Source organism: Sinohyriopsis cumingii, chromosome 9 (genome assembly GCF_028554795.1).
Source record: "Sinohyriopsis cumingii isolate HCF-2022 chromosome 9, ASM2855479v2, whole genome shotgun sequence".
NCBI lineage: Eukaryota > Metazoa > Mollusca > Bivalvia > Unionida > Unionidae > Sinohyriopsis > Sinohyriopsis cumingii.
Genome location: NC_142969.1, coordinates 13972469 through 13991548, shown reverse-complemented (window position 1 = coordinate 13991548; position 19080 = coordinate 13972469). Strand labels below are relative to the sequence as shown.

Sequence of the window (19080 nt, the reverse complement as noted above, 5' to 3'; positions counted from 1 at the left end):
AAATGCAACGGATGTGCCTTGAAAAGCAAACTCTACACATACCCCATGTTTAAGAGTCTCCTATGTAGGGTATGGTTGCATTTAAAGATTAATGACAAGCCTCAATGACCTTGACACAAATCTGTCTGACCCTAAAATCAAATGGCTTCTTACAAACATCCACAAACTTTAGATAAGATACACCACTGATAATGTAAATGTGTACAAACAACATTTTCTTCATTCAGTCACAGTAACCATGAATTTTGGACACACCAAGTATGGGTTTCTTCCTTATTCCAAGTGCAAGCCATCCACAAAGTTTTGTCCAGATCTGATTGGTAGAACTAATGTTAATATGTGAATGGTAAAGTGTGTGATTTAGATTTTTAACATAGCTTTAACAATTTTCCAGTCACATCGCTATGATCTCTGCAGTGTGACAGTTTATAGTGATGTCTAGCACTGAGGCGTCGTGCCACAGACATGTAGCATCATGTCTCACCCAGTCACATTATCCTGACACCAGGCCGACCAGTCCTAACACTAACCTCTTATGCTGTGCGCCTAGCAAGGCAGCTGTTAGTACCATTTTTATTAGTCTTTGGTACAACTCAGCTGGGGGTTCAAACACACAACTTCCCACATCTGGGACGGACGCTCTAACCACTGTGCTACCGGAGCAACGTGAATGGTAGAGAAACATGGTCAAAAAGTTGTGCCGACACCATTTTTCTTCTTTTCGTAACAGTGACCTTAAACCTTCTGAAGGCAAAATCAATCCACTTCTTCCTTACACCAAGTGGAAGCCATCCATAAAATTGGGTACATCTCAGTAACACTAAACTTGTGCTATTGTACCAAACCAGTTTTTATCTTTCAGTCACAGTGACCTACATCTTTGACATAGAAAACAATAAGCTTTGTCCTTACAACAGGTGCTAATGATCCAGTGTTTGATAACTCAAGACAGAGAAGAATTCTAGTTGTTATGCAAATTCCACTTGTCTCTTTACATACATGCCAACCCCACAAGAAGTTTAAGCATAATTATTGCTATTAGAGGTGACTAAAAAGCATAATTTGGGCATATGATGTGTAATCTATATATTACAAGCCAGAATTACAGCAAGTAAGAAAAACATACAATTTTACTTCTAACCTGGTTCTACAGTGGTCAAAATTCTTGTCACAAAGGGCAAATTCCATATGGATTAGAACCAGAATACAAACACAAAATATGACAAAAAATTGTTTATATCTAGCACTCACTTTAAGTAGTCTACATTCTTAACTTTTGCTGAATAACCAGAATGACCGTGAAATGGAATTCTGCAGTGATCATGGTCAGATGCTTAGAATGCTGTATTACATTACTCTCATACTCTTCTTTAAAATTTTGTAAAGCAGTGTTGATTTTTCTTTTTTCCTTATTGTCAAAGTTTGAAAAAATCCATCTGCTCCAACATTTTCCATAATATAACATCCACAACTCACACTGTAAAGCATTTCACTTAACATCTGGCACTATTTTCTTTCAAAATATGAACTGGTCCACTTACCAACTAGCTTATCAATATAACGAATCTTTGAGGTAAAGTTCATATTTGAAGAAACCCATCAGTTTTCTTGGAAATGGGTCAGATACAGTTGATATAAATAGTAACAAGGAAACTACTTGTGTGCTATTCTTATGCAGCTGTCATCCTTTTAAGAATATTTTCACATTTATGAGGGGAATGACAGATATGATAATAAAAATGACAAAAACAACTTTGTATTACTTTATTATTATTTTTAATGTACCAAAATGGTGTAATCCATACAGCTAGCATGAAATGTAATGTTAAAAAAAAGAGTAAAGATTACACCAAGAATGTAATGGTTGGCATGTATGCATTTAGTGACCCTGACTTTTGACCTTTTGACCCCAAAATCAATAGGATTCTTCCTTATCTCAAGTGCAATCCATCCATAAAGTTTGATAACTGTAAAGAGTGAAGTAAATTAATTGTGCAAAAACCTCAAGTACAAGTCATCCACAAAGTCTAGTAGCAGCAGATGATGGAGAACTGGAGTTATAGTGCAGACTTCGTTTTTCTTACATCCAGTGATCTTGACCTCTGACCCTAACATCAATAAGGTACTTTACTACTCCAAGAGCAAGCCATCCCCAAAAATTGGGCAACTAGATAGTGAAGAATTTATTGTGCAAAACATATTTTTCTATTTTACATACCAAGGACGTGACCTTTTATCCCCAAAATCAATGGGTTTTAAGTCCACAACATCTGTTAAATGTATATATTGTGCACAACTGAAATTACTGCGTTGAAACAAATTGGAAATAGATAGATGGACAACTGTATAACATAAAGTGCTATTCCTAATGGCAGACACACAAAAAAGTTCATAAAGATGATAGAAAAAATATACATGTACAAAGCTACTCCTGCCCCATGGGGATGGGTGCAATAAAACCCACCATAATGTTGCCCTGGACCTAGAAAGGAAGAAAGGATGAGCTGCAGTAGTACAGGTTTTTTATGTGAAGAGATAATACAATAGCTCTTTGTAGAGTTGAGCTAAAAAAGTAGTTCTCAATGTTTCATACAACTACTCACCCGTATCATATCTTGGAGTCTAATATGATCTGTGATTTCTCTAGGACATTATGAGCGTCTTCATATGGGGGATTTTAAATTTTACTATTGAAAAATCTTATGAAGACACCAAAATGAAAAGACTGCTTATTGTTTAAACAAAATGTGTAATATATGACTTTTAATATACAAGATGTTTTAAAATTATTATTTATTGGTACAGCACTGGCAGTTGAGTGGCACCAATTCATATGAATTAGAACATAATGTCTTACTTTTTGCAGAATGCTGCATCACGTATACTACACAGAAGAAAGTTGCAAACACCCGTGTTATATATATCTTTATTTTGTGTAACCATTGGTACATAACTGTTTCTATATCAAGTGTAATTTTATCTCCATGACTGTAAATTGTAATGATCATCTAAAAACAATATATAATAAAGCCAATTTTATAAATTATTTTTTAAAGAGGTTGAGCTATAAATAGGCATTTACAAGTTAAATTCAACCTGTATATTGAACCTGTTGACAAGATTGGAGTAATTTCTTATTGGCTAGTAAGGTCAGGTGGGTTCTTAGAAAAATAATTTGACACTGGATGGGTTAGTCAGATGGTTTTTTTATGAGATCGGATATTGTGAAACGTCACATAGCATGTCTAAAAAAAATTGTTTTAGGGATATATGTGTATATATAAGTGGGCAGAGCTGAACAATTCATTCATTCTAATGTTTTATTTTAACAGCAGTTTGTAGATGAGTTTAGATATAAACTGAGAGGAAACATTTGTTTGGATTTTTCATAAGAATTACAAACTGCTTATTGGACTAAATTATTATTCTGGGATTATTGTAAACTGATTCAAAGGAGTTCTGGACAAGGCCTTTGTGATATATGAAGAGTGTTGGTACATCATATTGGAGGGCCTGGAATTCATCAGGAACACTCAATTCTTTTAGACTTGTGAAGCTTTTTAGAAAAGTGATACCAGTGTCACCAATGCATTGCAAGCAACAACCAAAATAAACACCTTGCCAACTGCAGTTAAAAAATGCTTTTAAAAGGCAGATGCATCTTGAATTATACATGCAAAATGTCAGTTAAATACCCTATACACTTGCTTAAAAGACTAAAAGCAAATACACAGACCCAGATCGGTCATCTGCCAGCAGCTCTGGGTTTCTGCAGTGTGTTAGAGAGTAATTATTGTAATGAACAAGACAGAACATGATCTATTACCTTATGCTGTAGGAGATCTGGGTCTATGCTCAATCAAGTTTTCATTAAAACTCTTTGTAAAATGTCGGTGAAATTTTCATGCATACAAAAATTCATTTAAGTTTGGTGGGATTCCAAAAATCATGTCCTGGAGAAAACAATGCATAATTCAGATACAACTGGTATCAGAATAGACCACATCTACTAAGGTAATGTGGAAACCTTTAGGCTCAGGTTTCCATAAATTGTGTCTACTTTAAAGCAAAAGCACACATCAGGAAATTAGAATATAATAAAACAGGTTGATTCATGGATTTATCAACACTAGAAAATAATACACGCCTTGGCCTGCACAAATTATTTCTCTAGGGTTGATAAATCCTTGTATTAACCTTATCAGAGATCAGCCAAACTAAATTATGACACAAGTTGTACTTGACCATGCAATCTGTTGCACATGCAACCATCCTTCTCTCATGATGATAAACCACAAAATGAATGATGACAAGTGCTATTTTGTTCTGTGGAAAATGTGAGTACCATCACATTTACTTCTCTGTATGCAATCATTTAAAACTCATAAATCTCTTTCAATAATTATAGGAGTAGGAATCTAATTTCGGTAGCACAAAAATTATATAGTACTTGTGTAAGAAATGACCACATAAATGAATATATGTACTGCACGCAGTCACTCATTAGTAACAGATACATATTTACCCAATTACAATAATTAATAATGTAACTTTTAAAGTTTCTTACTAAGCATGGTAAAAGCTCACAACTAATAACAGACTGAAGAAAAGTGGTGTAACTGATTTCAGACAAATCTGTATTACTATAAGATACACGGGGAAGAACCAAACCTGATTTTAATTTGGGAAGTGACCTCATATTATGAGTGGTTGCAAAGTAAATCTGCTATTATATGTGTTGTTAAGGACCAGTTTTAAACAAGGTTTCAATGGATGATCTGGTAGAGCAAGTGCAAGGTGTTAAGGGCAGTCCTGGGTTTAAGCATGGTCCCTCCATGCATTGCCCCCTCCCTCTGACATGGAGATAGCAGTGGAATATGCCATTTAGAGATTTCTGCATGTCATAGTTCTTCCTTCCAAGTCAAGAAGGGTCTGTTTAGCTGACGGAGATACATTGTCATAGGAAAGTTAAAAGGTTACTTGCTGGTAAGTCTGGTCCAGATAGAAGGGTGCCCAGTTCATGCAGAACAGGTAATGTGTTTAACCCATGGACCAGCTGTGTACTTTTCCCCTTGTATTAATTCTGTATAACCAAGCCTTTTTTGGTAATGTAAACAACGAAATTTTGTTTAGACAAATTCATTTCATTCAATTAGGGTAAGCAGGTTGTTTAGTTTTTTTAAATAAAAATATATATATATATATATATATATATATATATATATATATATATATATATATATATATAATGTGATTTCTTAGTGATTTTCTTGTATACCATGTGGGAAAAAGTGATAGGGTTGGCAATGAGAAACAGGGACAGTTGACTGACCAGAAACATATTTCTCTGGTCTTACTGGAAAAAAGTTCATTATGATCATAGATACATTGCTCACACAAGGATTTTGAACGCGCAAATTCTGGTCATATATTCATGCCCTCTCCCACTTTAGCTTAAGCTCAAACTCCGTCTTTATTTTTAAAGGTTTTATAAAATAAACAATTTAAATTAAACAAAATGGCTTCATAGAAATCATATCCAGCTTGTAAACATTTTATATGTTAATCAGTTGTTTCATTACTAACCATCTAAAAGCCAAGTTTGTTCTCAACTTCAAGATTACTGGGACTAAGAAACAATTTTACTCAACCAGTAAGTGCATAGAAAATACAGACCCAGGCTGTAGTATCATCTACTATAAGGACTACGTGACGCTCTAAGAGTTTTGGAATCTTTAAAATTTACACTACCTGTACTTCTTTGATCTTCAAGCTTTCTTGATGACCTAATCCTGCTTCCTTAAATTAACTTACCTCGTACAAGCTGGCACGTCTTGACAACATGAGTGTGTGGGTGGTCCACTCGAACATCAAAACCTGAAGCATTAACAAAACAGGATTCACTTTAATTCATGTTTACAAATAATTCATCCCAATTATATTCCTTACTGACATTTGAACAACATCACCTAAAAGTTACATTATTAATTATGTTACTGGCATTATTTTATCTTCAATGTACAAACATATGCATGAAATTTTAAAGAGACTCGTACTTTAGACTTTTATTTAAGTTTATTATGCGCTTCAAGATACTAAATCCATCATATTTCTTCCATACTACACACATACTAACACCAGCAGAGGTTAAAAACAAACTCTTACTACTCCCCACACTGAGAGCAGTCTACTCACTCTCTGGCAAAATAAAGATATTAGAACCAAACAGTAACAGTGAATTGAGTCTAGTCATTTTAGTCATACCTAATCAGATGATTGGAAAATTCACTTGGCTGCATGAAATTTTCACTTGCTTTTTCAACACCTCACTGAATATTGTGAAGATTATCATGACATCATATACAGCAAATGGGTAAAGTGAGGCATCCAAAATCACGTGCAAGTCATTTATCACATCTCATGGTTTGATTGAATTGCTCAGTACTCTGTACATTACAGTACTCTGTCACATGATCAACAAAATTCTACATCTAAGCGCATTTTACATCAGGGTTGCATTTAGGTCAGCAAATTTGGGCATTGCCCCGAATCCCCTCATGCTGAAAAAAATAGAACCAATCTGGTCATAGATGGAGTCTCAAAGCTGGAGTAGAGCAAGTGTGTGTGTGTGTGATTTAGATTTTAATGCAGCTTTAACAATTTTCCAATCATATCGATACAATGTCCGCAGTGTGGCAGTTTAAAGTGATGTCTAGCAATGGAGCATCATGACGCAGACATGTAGCATGATGTCCCACCCAGTCACATTATCCTGACACAAGGCTGACCAGTACTAACACTAACCTCTTAATACTGAGCACCAAGTGAGGCAGCTGTTAGTACCATTTTTAGAAGTCTTTAGTATGACTTGGCTGGGGTATGAACCCACGACCTCCCGCATCCGGGGAAGACGCTCTAACCACTAGGCCACCGGAGTGGATTTTACACTTGCTAGTAAAATAAGGGTTGCATTCCTACCATACAATCATTCATGTCTAATCTTGTTTTTAGTGTGTATGTATAATTTCGATTTTTATCTCATTGCTTTTAAAACAGCACTGAATGTTTAAACTCTGCCTTCATAATCAAATGCCACTGAAATAAACACACCCAATAAGGAACTGTTCTTTGAAATTATAACAATGCACAGAATGTAGTGTACAATGCAACCAGCATTAATGTCATTAGTGTCTACATCAATCATTCAAAGTCAGCAATAGAACAAATTGGCATGAATCTACATCTGGAGCAAAATGTGATGGTGATTATACGATTTAAATCGTCAACCCTGATACATATAGTGCATAGCTGCCAACCTTCCAGGCTCACAATTAGTGAAAATAGGGATAAAAAGTCGTGATTTGGACATGAATTAGTGAAAATTACAATGACAATAACTCCATCCACTCTGACCATCAATAATATGAAACTAAAACACTACATATAGGCAGAAATATTTATTTATCAAGACATGATACTGTTGCAGACTTGAACTTCCTCAACTGCTTGATCGTAAATTTGTTTTCTAAACAGTTCAGACTTCTTTGCCTGCTGGTTGATCTTGGTGGCTAAAATTGCTGACAAATTTTCTGCAGCTAAGGAGGCCCTAAAGTCTGTCTTATTTTTCCTCACTAGAGAAAATACTCTTTCACTGTCACTGTTGCTGTGAGGAATGCACAGGAGCTGATCACTTTTGGTTCTACCACAGGAAAATTTGGAAGCGATATTTTAGTCCGGGAACATTTGTCGGAACAAATGTTTAGCATGGTCTCCAGCTGATAAAGGTGGATTGTGTTCGACAAGAAAAATCACAATGCTTCAGCGTTGGTAGCTTGCAGGTCTTCCGCCGAGGGCTTAAAATATTCCAGAGCTGAAATCTGCGAATTCTTAATTTTCCCAACTGCTATGTGTTTTTTGCAACCGATGTGCTTCCTCACGTCGTCTGAGACCATGCCCAATACTACAGTTTGTGGCACATATAGAGCAAAAGACATGACGTATATCAATGTTTAATGGCAGAACACACGGCCAATTTTTGATATATTCCAAATTAAACTTCACTTTTTGAGCAATACATTTCTTTTTCCTTGGAGGTGAAGACATTTTCAAGATCTTACATGCGATGCTGAATGGTAACTCAAATCAGTGTTGGTGACGCATGTGCGGAGCAAAATTCTGGTTATGCCCCAGTTTCTCTCAAAAGCATTTGTAAAACTACTCTTATACATAGAGACTAAAATAGGCTAAAATGCTTGCTACCAAGCCAACTGTACTAATCAGCTTAAGTTCTACTAATATCACAACCAGCAGTACCAGACCGTTTCGGCAACTGCGAATATCACGACTAGCGCTTAACGGGAAATCTGTTATTTTCTTAAAGATTTAAAATAATTGAGAATTGGAGAAATCATGCATTTTTGGCTTGCAGCATGAATCCATGAATCGCTGAAAAAGTCATGAAATTCACGCCAAATTCATGAGGGTTGGCAGCTATGATAGTGGCAGATTCAACGCCTTACTGCCATAACAGTCAGTGATGTGTGTGTGTGTGTGTGTGTGTATATATATATATATATATATATATATATATATAGTTCTATTCTGTCAGCAATGAAGGGGAACTAAAGGCCACCTTTTCAAGCATGGAGGAACTTGAAGTCACATTTTCAAGCACAGGGTGAACTACAGGCCATATTTTCAGGAACATCTTACACAGATGACAGTTCACTGATGCTCAGCTTAAAAGTCTAATTGCCTTAGTCATCCCATACTCAATCCATAGATTATTTTCATACTTATAGTAAATCTAGACAAAATGAAGTTATTTGATTCTTACTCTGCTGACCACCATTTCAGCTGCTAATGGTAGTAAATAAATACTTATGTCGTTTAACTACAAATGCCTTGTCGCCGAGTGGTCTAAAGCGCTCTCCGTTACAGACCACTGCCATCTCACCTCTGTCTGCGCCGGTTCGAGTCTCAGATTCAGCCAATGTGGGTATGTGAGAAAGCTTGCCAGTATCTTCTTGTGGGCCGGTGGTTCTTTCCGGGTTCTTCCTCTGCCATTAATACTGGCCGCCATGTAAAGCCTATCATGTGCTGGAAAATGCTGGAGGAAGAACCTGGGAAAACCCCAGGAAGAACCACTGACCCAAGATAACAAATTAACCCCTGGAGCTTTTTGTCATTTTCACCTGAAAATCAAGCAGGAAACACATTTTGAAATCTATTTCTGAATAGACTCAAAAACACCAAATCCCCAGTCATCTTTCAATAACATACTGCTCAGTTGTGTTAGAAACATCGTTTTTCATTGGCTAATCGACTTGCGCATGAGCAGAAGGGTAAAAGTTGGAGTTCCTTTTCCTTTTTTGCTAAACGAAGCCATTATTTTTTTATGGAGACCACTTTTTATTCCAAATGCCCATCTTATCCTACTTTTTGCAAAGGCTCATTTGTCTGTTTGCAGTTCGTACTAGTTTGCCTTACATCTGAGACCAAAAACTCTAAAATCCAGACACAAAATCGGATATAAAAAATGATTTTTAAAAATCTGTATTTTGTAGTGCAACTAGATATTCCAGATTATTTGCTATCATTGTAGAGCTACATCTGTCTACCTTTCTATAATACCACCCACTTTAGTGTATCATGCATGACCATGATGCTACAGAGCTCGGCAGTAGGCTACTACCTCCTGCCCCGTTAAGTCGTCACCAGGGGTTAATGTGATAAGCTACTGGCAAGCTTTCTCACATCTTATGTAGTGCAAACCCCATTATTTAAATTCCAATATACACATATATATCTACTGTACATGCAAGCTGTTCTTTCAATTCCAAATATATATATATGTATGTATATGCCTACTGTACATGTAGACCCTGTTATTTCAATTCCAATATATCTAAACATATATACATGTACACTTTAGACATTCTTATACTGCAAACCATAACGAAGAGAACCACTGGTCTGAATTAATGCTGTAATTTAAAGAATTTTCATGTAAATTTGTATAATTGTGTATAATGAGCAAATAATAAATAATAGGCATGACTCTCTTCAAGTGCAAGAAATGCCTATAAAACAGATCCAGAGAACACTCCTGGAACGCCAGAGATCTGAACATATATGTGATCTGTCCGGTAAAAATTGAGATAATAGTCGGTGCAAATCTTCCGATTACTTTTAGTTCCCTTCTTTTTACTGCTAGGTTTAGGTTACCCATGTGCAAAGATGCCAACCAATGAAATAACTTAATATCAACAGGTTCTAAAATCAAGGCAGTCTGTCTCGAATGGATAGCATTCATTAAAAGTCACAATATTTTTAAATTGAGACTCTATGTACCTATATAGTCACAATTAAGCCTCAAAGAGAATAAATAAGGAATCTGTTCCACCAATTCCAGAACTTTGAATTTCGTAAAATTTTTGCCAAAACAATGTCCATAAACATCATCATTCCTCATGAATTACCTGCCTTTTTTTCTCTCTTCAGCTCTTCCACCATTTTTCACCTGTTCTACAGTCAAACTGAATGATTTTTTTTGTTAGGTACATCGTCTTTTTCCTTGTTTACATTCAGAACTTTAATCTATGTACCAATCTATGGAACTGGTGTGGAAGTACTTTTGTACCTACCTGTGTCCATACAGAAAACTCCTGTTCAAAATTTTATTCCATAAAATTTGTAATTTTCCGGAATTGCGTCAAAATAATTCTGAATGCGGAATTTTCACAAAAAAATTGTAATAATTCCGCAAAATCTGGAATGGTTGGAATCTGCATGTGATGTAGTATCGTTATCCTACCTAGAGTCTGCAGAAGGATGTTCTCATTGATGACCAGGGTCTGGGCTTGCTCTAGGTAGGCCTGAAAGGAACAATCAACCCAAGTCAGATCTTGCTCTAACACATCCCATTCACTCATTTTCAAGGCAACCATCTTTCTGTTCTGCAAACATTACATTTTCTTAGCACATTAATTTACGGGTGTGAAGAGTTGTCTTTACAGATGAATAATTATAGGTCTTTGGTGTGTTTTGCAGCAACTATGAAATCCACAAGAGGCACATGTGGGCTTACAGCTTAATTTAACAGTAGACTATTTCCAGACATGCCAACAATTACAATTTCGCTGGAAGTCTTAAGAAAGTGACCTTTAAAATAAAGACATTCAGAATAAATCCAAATTCTATGGAAATATGACTGTTGCAGTAAAATCCAGATTTGGATCTGGGTTTCCTATTAGATAAAGTGTAGTTGATCAGCAATAGTCACATAACTGCATGATACCAAAAAGCTTAGTGTTAATCTTCTGTAACCAGAGTAATAAATTTAACACATGAAAACATTTATATTTCCTTAATAAAAAGAGAGTTCAAGAATTCTTCAATGTAAAAGAAATCCTCACGACTTTCTCAAAAAATAAGGCAAGACTCCTTTTAAAAAAATCAAGATTTTGTGACAGTACTTTACTCTGAAATTTCAGTTGAACGTTCTCAGAACAAAATAAAAATTCCAATGAATACGATTTTATGTAACAGTATTAATTTTTAAACCTGTTCTCTGCATGGTTCACACCATTTGATGAAAATATTGGGCAAGGACTTAATAAGGAAGATTGTCAAAAATGTAAGGTCCAAACACCATCACCACTCAGCGGATTCCCTACCTCCATACTGAAAAAATCCATGCATTCTTTTGAGGTGTGCAGATTGACATACTGATTTCCGTTTCCTGTTTCCAGTGAGTTCTTCATTTATGGTTCGATGAACAAAAAATATCTGTTGATAACTGTCATGACAAAACAGATATTAACTTTCAAATTTTTTTAGAAATATATCGAATAAGGGCTTGTAACAAATATTTTTATTTAAAAAGCAGGTTTTCTGGCCTTACTAAGGTTTAATAAAAAGCAAGCATAATTGTAATTTGTAAGGATCAGTACGAACCATGCTCTGTCATCAATGCACTAGCATGGACGGTTACCTCACTTTTGATGTCAATTGGTTCACGGTGTGAACAGGAATTGGCAGCACGGATCACAAGCTCCAATTTTCTTGGCTGCTCCTCCACTTTTGCTGCAAGGAATATGCAAGCTGGAGCAATCTCCTGAAAGTAACATATACATGTAATGTAAGCATGTAGACAAAGTGTGGTAGCTTTAACAATCAAAATTAGGGCCCTAATTCTTGAACAGAATGCAAGATTCAGTATAAGGACTTAATATATTGTATAAATCAGCATGTTCATAACACATTGCTGAGTATGTGGAATGAACAAGCCACAAACAAACTTAAGGACATCAATCCTAAAGAACAAAGTGCAGAGATCAGGTGGCCTTGTGGTGATTGCTCACATTTCCTTAAAGGTGAATCTTGACCATACTACATACATTGCCAGTGTCCACTGAAAAAGGAACACATTCTTTTTGAGCATGAACACCATGAGACAAGCATTTTGATATCTGAAGGAAGAAAGAGTATGATAATGGACCATCCAAGAAAAATCTTCCAATTTTGGGGGAATACAGTTCATATAAAACATTTTGACCATACTTTTTATGCAGTTTGGAAGCCAAGTTTTCAAACAGTCATCATTAAAAAAATTCTAAACCATTAAGTTTTACCATCCACTGAAAGTGTCAATATAAATGTTCATTAACCAACTGGTGAATCGTAAAAATTGCTTTTATGTGAAAATATCTCTATTCAATAACCTGTAAATTTATTTGGATGGAAAGAAATTTTCATGACTGCTGTTAATTAATAGATCTTTTCTCCTTTTCTTCTTCAACGACAAGCAAATGCTCATAAAGGATGCACTTGCTCTGAGCTCGTCAGTATAATCTTATGTCAACTGTGTTATCAAACCTTGATGGCTCTGGGTACAATAGCTGGTACCAAGATGATGGCGTCCTGATCACGTCAGTAGCAGAAACATGGGTTTCTCCCTGGAGATCACTAATTTCACAAAAGAACCTCTTAAACTGTTTGTATTGCGAATGTCAGAATTGAAATTACCATCATCCAAGAAGTGAACATCCTTGTTACCTGACTCAGATTGGCATGCGTAAATCAATGCAGCAATCATCATCACTGCAATTGCTGGCAATGAAATCTATCTGATCACTTAACTCATATAATGCATAGAATGAACTAACGGATATTTCTACACATAAAGGTATAGAATGAACTAATGGATATTTCTACACATAAAGGTACAGAATGAACTGGTGGATATTTCTAAATTATTTGGTCAAAAGATGAAAACATTTCTTTTCATGCTTCTATTGCAGTGAACATGCAACCTTTGATCATGAATGTGTGACAATAATACTGTTGTTAGCCTGGATCCTGTTATGCATTTGCTACTGAAACAAATCAAAATCAAATGCAATCACAAAATAAACATTTTAACAAAGCCTTTTGGAATATGAAGTAGTTGGAATTTGGCCTGGGAAATTTATCTTGAGCATTCTATAAAAAAAAAACATTTTTTGTCTTTAGTAAAAACCTTAGCCCAATTTATCGCCATTATAATTCCGAATACCACTGCTCTATCCAGGGCAAGAATGATACTGAGAGTACGTGATATTATATTCCAAACACATTCCAAGTGTCTAAAAAACACTTGAACCAAATTGTGTATACCTTATAATTCTCAACTCAATGCCTGCACACAGAAGAAAAAAAGGAATGTGATATTATATTCAAAGTACATCAGATAAGTGGTTACTAGACTTAAATGTCTCAGGCCCAGGGATAAATAAATAACAACTTACCTGTCGAGGAAAGCGTCCAAAGGACTGTACCATGTAGAATCTGTGCATGTATACTATGGCGGTGTTGATGCATAGCTGAGTTCTGTGAAGTAGAGAAGGAACCATTATGAGCATTAAAATATATTTAAAAAAAGGTTGATACTTGGCTGACAGCTTGCTGAAAGCCATTGTCAATAGCATTTGGCTATGAAACAAGGGTACGTAAAATGCTTTCAGTGGAATTTTCATATACGTCAAAAAAGCAATTATTCAAAAGATTTCCCCCCCCATTCTTCATCCATATTTCATGGCACATGAACATCATCTATCCTATTTAAAGGCCTTTACATCAGAATGGCTTCTGTTGCAGTTGGTCAAATTCTGCCACTTTTTGTTTCAGAAAATGCTTTTCTAACTTTAGTAATGGTGGCTATATAAAATGGCAGATAAGCATTTGCATAAATTTAAAAGGCCTTCAAATAAGGATGCATTCAGCCAAATTTTGCTTAAAGGTTACTCCGATGTTGTTACGGGTATTTCAATTTTTTGGGTAAATGCTGCCATATTGACCGAAGATTGGCCTCAAATAAACAAATTTTAAAGCACTTCATACCATGATCCTGTCTGAAAAATTTGGTCATGGTGCTGTATTTAAAGTTTTTCTATTTTCAATAATGGCCAGTATTTTGATGGTGGATTGGCATAATTTTCACCAACCTGCATGCTCTTCTTTATAGGACAACTGTCAAGTTTGATAAAATCCAGTTGGGCAGATTTTTTAGACATCTGTTAAAGGGTATTCTATTTGTAATAACAGCAGCCATAATTGATAAAATAATTTGCACAAAAGACTGCTTTTTGCCAAGTTTTGATGAAACAGGTCACAACATTTGTATAACTGGAAGCACCTTATGCCAAAATGTTTTTTGTCCAATTTCCTCAAATTCTGTCGAGATCTTAAACGTTTTTTAAATTAAAAAAAGTCATCTTTTTAGTAACAATGGTCATACTTCATGGCTATTCATGCCAGGATGCTTTACTTTCAAATTTGGTCAAAAATTGAAGAGCAGGTTTTATGGGAAGTAATTTAGAATTTGTTCAATATTTAGATTTGAACACTGATGGCTATTTATGCCAGGATACTTTTTGCCAAATCTGGCTACGCTGTTTTGTAGAAGTTGCTTCCAGGTTTTTCTCCACTGAGTAACAGCAGTTATCTTTGATGGCAGTTTGACATCATTTCAAATGGCTTTGTGCTAGGATCTCTGCCAAGTTTGGTTGAAATTGGTCAAGTGGTTTTTGAAACCTTGAAAATGGCACTTTCTGATGGACAACAACAGTTGCCTCACAATGGATGCAGGGCCATTACATAAGTTCATTTGGCCTTATGACAAGATGAATAAAACAAGAGCCTCTTGAAATGAGAGATGATACACTGTCAAAAGGAATTTTCAGGGAATCAAGGTCTCATATTTCTTCCTTTTAACTGATGAGATTGAAACCATTTACAATGATATTCTTCAGCAATAACAAGATTTTCAAATTAGCTGTTGTTAAGCATGTTACCACTAACACAAAATTCACAATTTATACCTTATTTTAGTGCTTAGAAACTCCAACAACATAAAAGAATTTCCTCATTTGAAAGAATGAATGTACACAAACATCAATGTTCAAAGCGATACAAACTGTAAGATACATTTTGGACAGACCTACCAGTATTTGGGAAATGCTATGCAAATTAAGCAAACTCAGCAAGAAATTATATCAAATTACAGACAATGTTCATTGATAAACAGTTATGATGTCTGTGACTAAAATAAACTTGATCTCTTGCTTAAGAGTTTCTTTAGGAATGGTGTGATACAAAATCTGATGATTTAATCCCAGACTGACCAATGAAATATGCTGCTTTTATTAATAAAGGTATGCTAAACCAGGCACATATAACCCAAGGCCCACTTGCTAAACCAACAACAGCAATGTCACACTATTTCACCTGTTGATTACTCTACTTTCAACACGTCTTTTCTCTTCTCAAGTGGTATAAAGATTAACAAAGGAAGAGTACAGAGAACCCCAACACATTATTCCTTAACTCATAAGTATAAAATTTCTTTTAGTCACATGAAACAAAATTTACCTATGTTCCAAATATTTAAAAATGAAGAATACAGTGTATATATTTTAGACAATGTGAAAACAACCTATTCTATATTGCAGGACTGTCGGATTTGTTCTAATTTCCTGAAAACGGTGCCTAAAATTCCATCAAATCTGAGAAAACTGCACATAAAATTTGCAAGCCTGCTCTTATTTCTTTTTTAAATCCCTTAGTTATTTAAAAAAAAGGCTCCTTTTCTTCAAATGGATGGGAGATTTCTCTGCTGTAAGTTCAGTTCTAAACAGACCCTGGACATTCACAAAAATGTAAGTAATAATTATATATCAATGACATAACTAATTTTAGAATAGATGTTGGTTTTATTTAACAGTGTCATGTTATGGATACAATGAAATAAAACCTATATTAATCTTACTTAGCTCATTATGGCATCAATCAAACTGCATTGTGAATAAAATAAATATTTAAAATGATTAAAAAAAAATCTAGTTTGAACCATCATTGTCTGTCCATTCAGTTTTCCCACTAATGTACATACTACTTCAGGACCAGACCTCACCAGGCATCAGTTGTCATCGCTGGTGTAACAAGTCACCAATGTCTCGCTAATAGAGGCAATTTCTTACATATTACGTATACTTTTAAAATATTATTTTGTGAAGTTCATGAATTTTCAAAGGCATGCAAAAGTAAAAATTTGCATCAGCAATAGACTATCTCTATGGCAAAGACTGGTACCTAGCAATCAGTCTCTTCCCAGTAGAATGTGTATAACTGATGATATTTCAACCTTCTGACATTAAATTTATCTGCAGTTATAAAATGACCTGCCCAGTGTCCAGTCAAATTGCCTTCACTTTTCCATTTGAAATCAAAATATGAGTTTAACAACAACATATTCCTTCACTAACAACTATTATTTAGGAGAAGGAAAAAAAAATGTGCATTTCCTACTGCACTGGTTTTAACATTAAGGTAGGCAGTTAATTTTTTTTGAGGGGGTGGAGGGGGAGATTTTGTTTTACATATGGGGTTGCTGTTGTTCTAGGGTTTAACGCCATTTTTCAGCACAAGATAGGCTATATATGGCAGCCAGTATAACTGGTGGAGGAAGAACCCTGGAAAACCCAGGGAAGAACCACCAACCCACGAGAAGCTACTGGCAGGATTTCCCACGTACCCACGCTAGCCGAGCCTTGGACTCGAACCCATGCAGACAGAGGTGAAATGGCAGTGATTCGGAACAGTGAGCGCTTTAGACCACTCAGCGTCCCTACATATGGGGTAGAGTGCTAGGTTCAGCAATGAGAAACATGGTTAGCTGATGAGAAACATGTTTTTTGGGTCTTGTTACATAAAATGCTCTAAGTTTACAACATAAGCCTGAACTGTTATCATCTGGTTTAGTCTAATACCCTTTCATATACACTGCATATTGTATGAAAAAGAAACCAGAATGGCCAACATACCATCATTACTTTATGGCAACTGGATGTCAGACTAACTGGAGTTGAACAGCGGTTAGCTTTTGTCACCTTGATAATGATCAGTGGTAATAGCTATTAGTTATCAAAGTGACAAAACTTTAACATGTGGTATTGTAGAGATTAAGGATAATTGGATTACTTAACCCCCTGTATGGATTAAAGTTAGGTATTTTATCTGTATGCTGGATTTGATTTGGTTTTGTGCGTATAACACCATTTTTCAGTAAATGATGCATGGCAGCCAGTATTTTTGGTGGAGGAAGATGATAAAGAAACCCCCTGGAAGAACCACCAACTCACAGGGAGCAGCTGGCTTTTTCACATACCCACGCTGGCCAAACCCAAGACTCAAAACCCACACAGAGGCAAGATGTCAGTGATCAGAAGTACAGTATATTATTCTATTTGCAATACATCGCAGTTCCTAACCTACCAAGGTTGGCCGTTATGGACCACAACATCATCATTGTAACTAGACCTTGAAATTAAATTGGCTCTTAGTTTTCAAAATGTTATAAAAATGAAATTTAAGAAGTTCTAAATAGCAAGAGGCACAAAAAGACTAAGGGATCAATAATTTCATCTTCAGGTGGTGAAATGGGGAGGTGGCATAATGGGATTCTACCACAAAAACATCGACTGCCAAATAACCCGAAAAACATCATCACTCTTGCTCTGATTTATAAAAGAAAAAAATAAAATACTCATAGTTTATGTTGGAACATTTTCCAAAAGAAGAAAATGCTATGTACCTTCCCATCCCAAAGATTAAATGGTCAGTACCTAATAGTCTACTATTCCTACTAAGTTTCATAACAATATCTGAAAAAGTTCCAGAGTTTCATTCAGGCAATTAAAGTGTGACTACTGGATATACTAGTAGTTAACACATTACTAGCTATATCAAGCAGAGGAAATGGGAGCTAAGTGCCTTTCCCATGATAGAATGAGGCACCTAACCCTGACTGGCAGGTATCAACAAACGTGGAACGAAACAAATTAATCTGAATCATACTTTCTCAATCATGCAGACTCATAAACGTTTCTGTTTATAAACTTAAAAGGAAGTTTTCATGTTTACAAAAATTAGCTACAAAGTTTAGTTACATTTCTATTCTTTAATTTTAAGAGTATAAATTTAAAACTGAAACATATCTTAAGTTCTGAATTTAACCTTCCATACCACTCACACATTTTAACAATGGAAACAAATTAGAAAAGCCAATTATAAAACTTTTTACACAGTTTTTATGTGATGGAAATTCATAACACACATAGTTGCAAATATCATATAGTCCTGTTTACTTAATAACTGACAGCCTCAAGGGTTTTTCCAATTGTCTGACAATGCATAATTCAATGCACCTTAATGCTATTCTGAACCGAATAATCCACTGTTGGTTGAGCCATGGGCTATGATTGTCTGGCAAGTAAGCACCAATGATTAAATACTGATCCTTTATTACTGTGTTTGTGGAAATGAAAAAGGGTGTCAATGCTGACAAGTAGACAAAGTAGACATCTTACTTGTGTATGGACTAAACTTCTATCTCAGTGATCAAATGGAAACAGTGCATAATGGCAGCAATAATAGAAGACCATGGGTCACCTAGGAACACCACACATGGGGGTGGGGAGTGGAGAGGATTAAAGAAAAACCCATTCACCATCTCTCCACAAATGCTGATGGAGTTGCAGT

At 35.5% G+C, this 19080-nt stretch overlaps 1 protein-coding gene across 3 annotated transcripts in view; it reads right to left on the bottom strand.

The window, feature by feature from the left end:
- Nucleotides 1-19080, bottom strand: part of LOC149791301 (uncharacterized) — a 49519-nt gene that overhangs the window by 22270 nt on the left and 8169 nt on the right. For 2 of the 3 annotated variants that reach the window (XM_089969831.1, XM_089969830.1), the window contains exons 2-5: nt 13791-13872; nt 11996-12118; nt 10817-10877; nt 5815-5877 (exon numbers count right to left, since the gene is read on the bottom strand). In XM_089969831.1, coding sequence (XP_089825957.1) covers nt 5815-5877; nt 10817-10877; nt 11996-12118; nt 13791-13838 — 295 coding nt within the window. In that variant the 5' untranslated portion in view covers nt 13839-13872. Of the gene's footprint in view, nt 1-5814; nt 5878-10646; nt 10796-10816; nt 10878-11995; nt 12119-13790; nt 13873-19080 lie in introns of those variants that run through there. The other variant, XM_089969832.1, reaches the window with a different exon arrangement.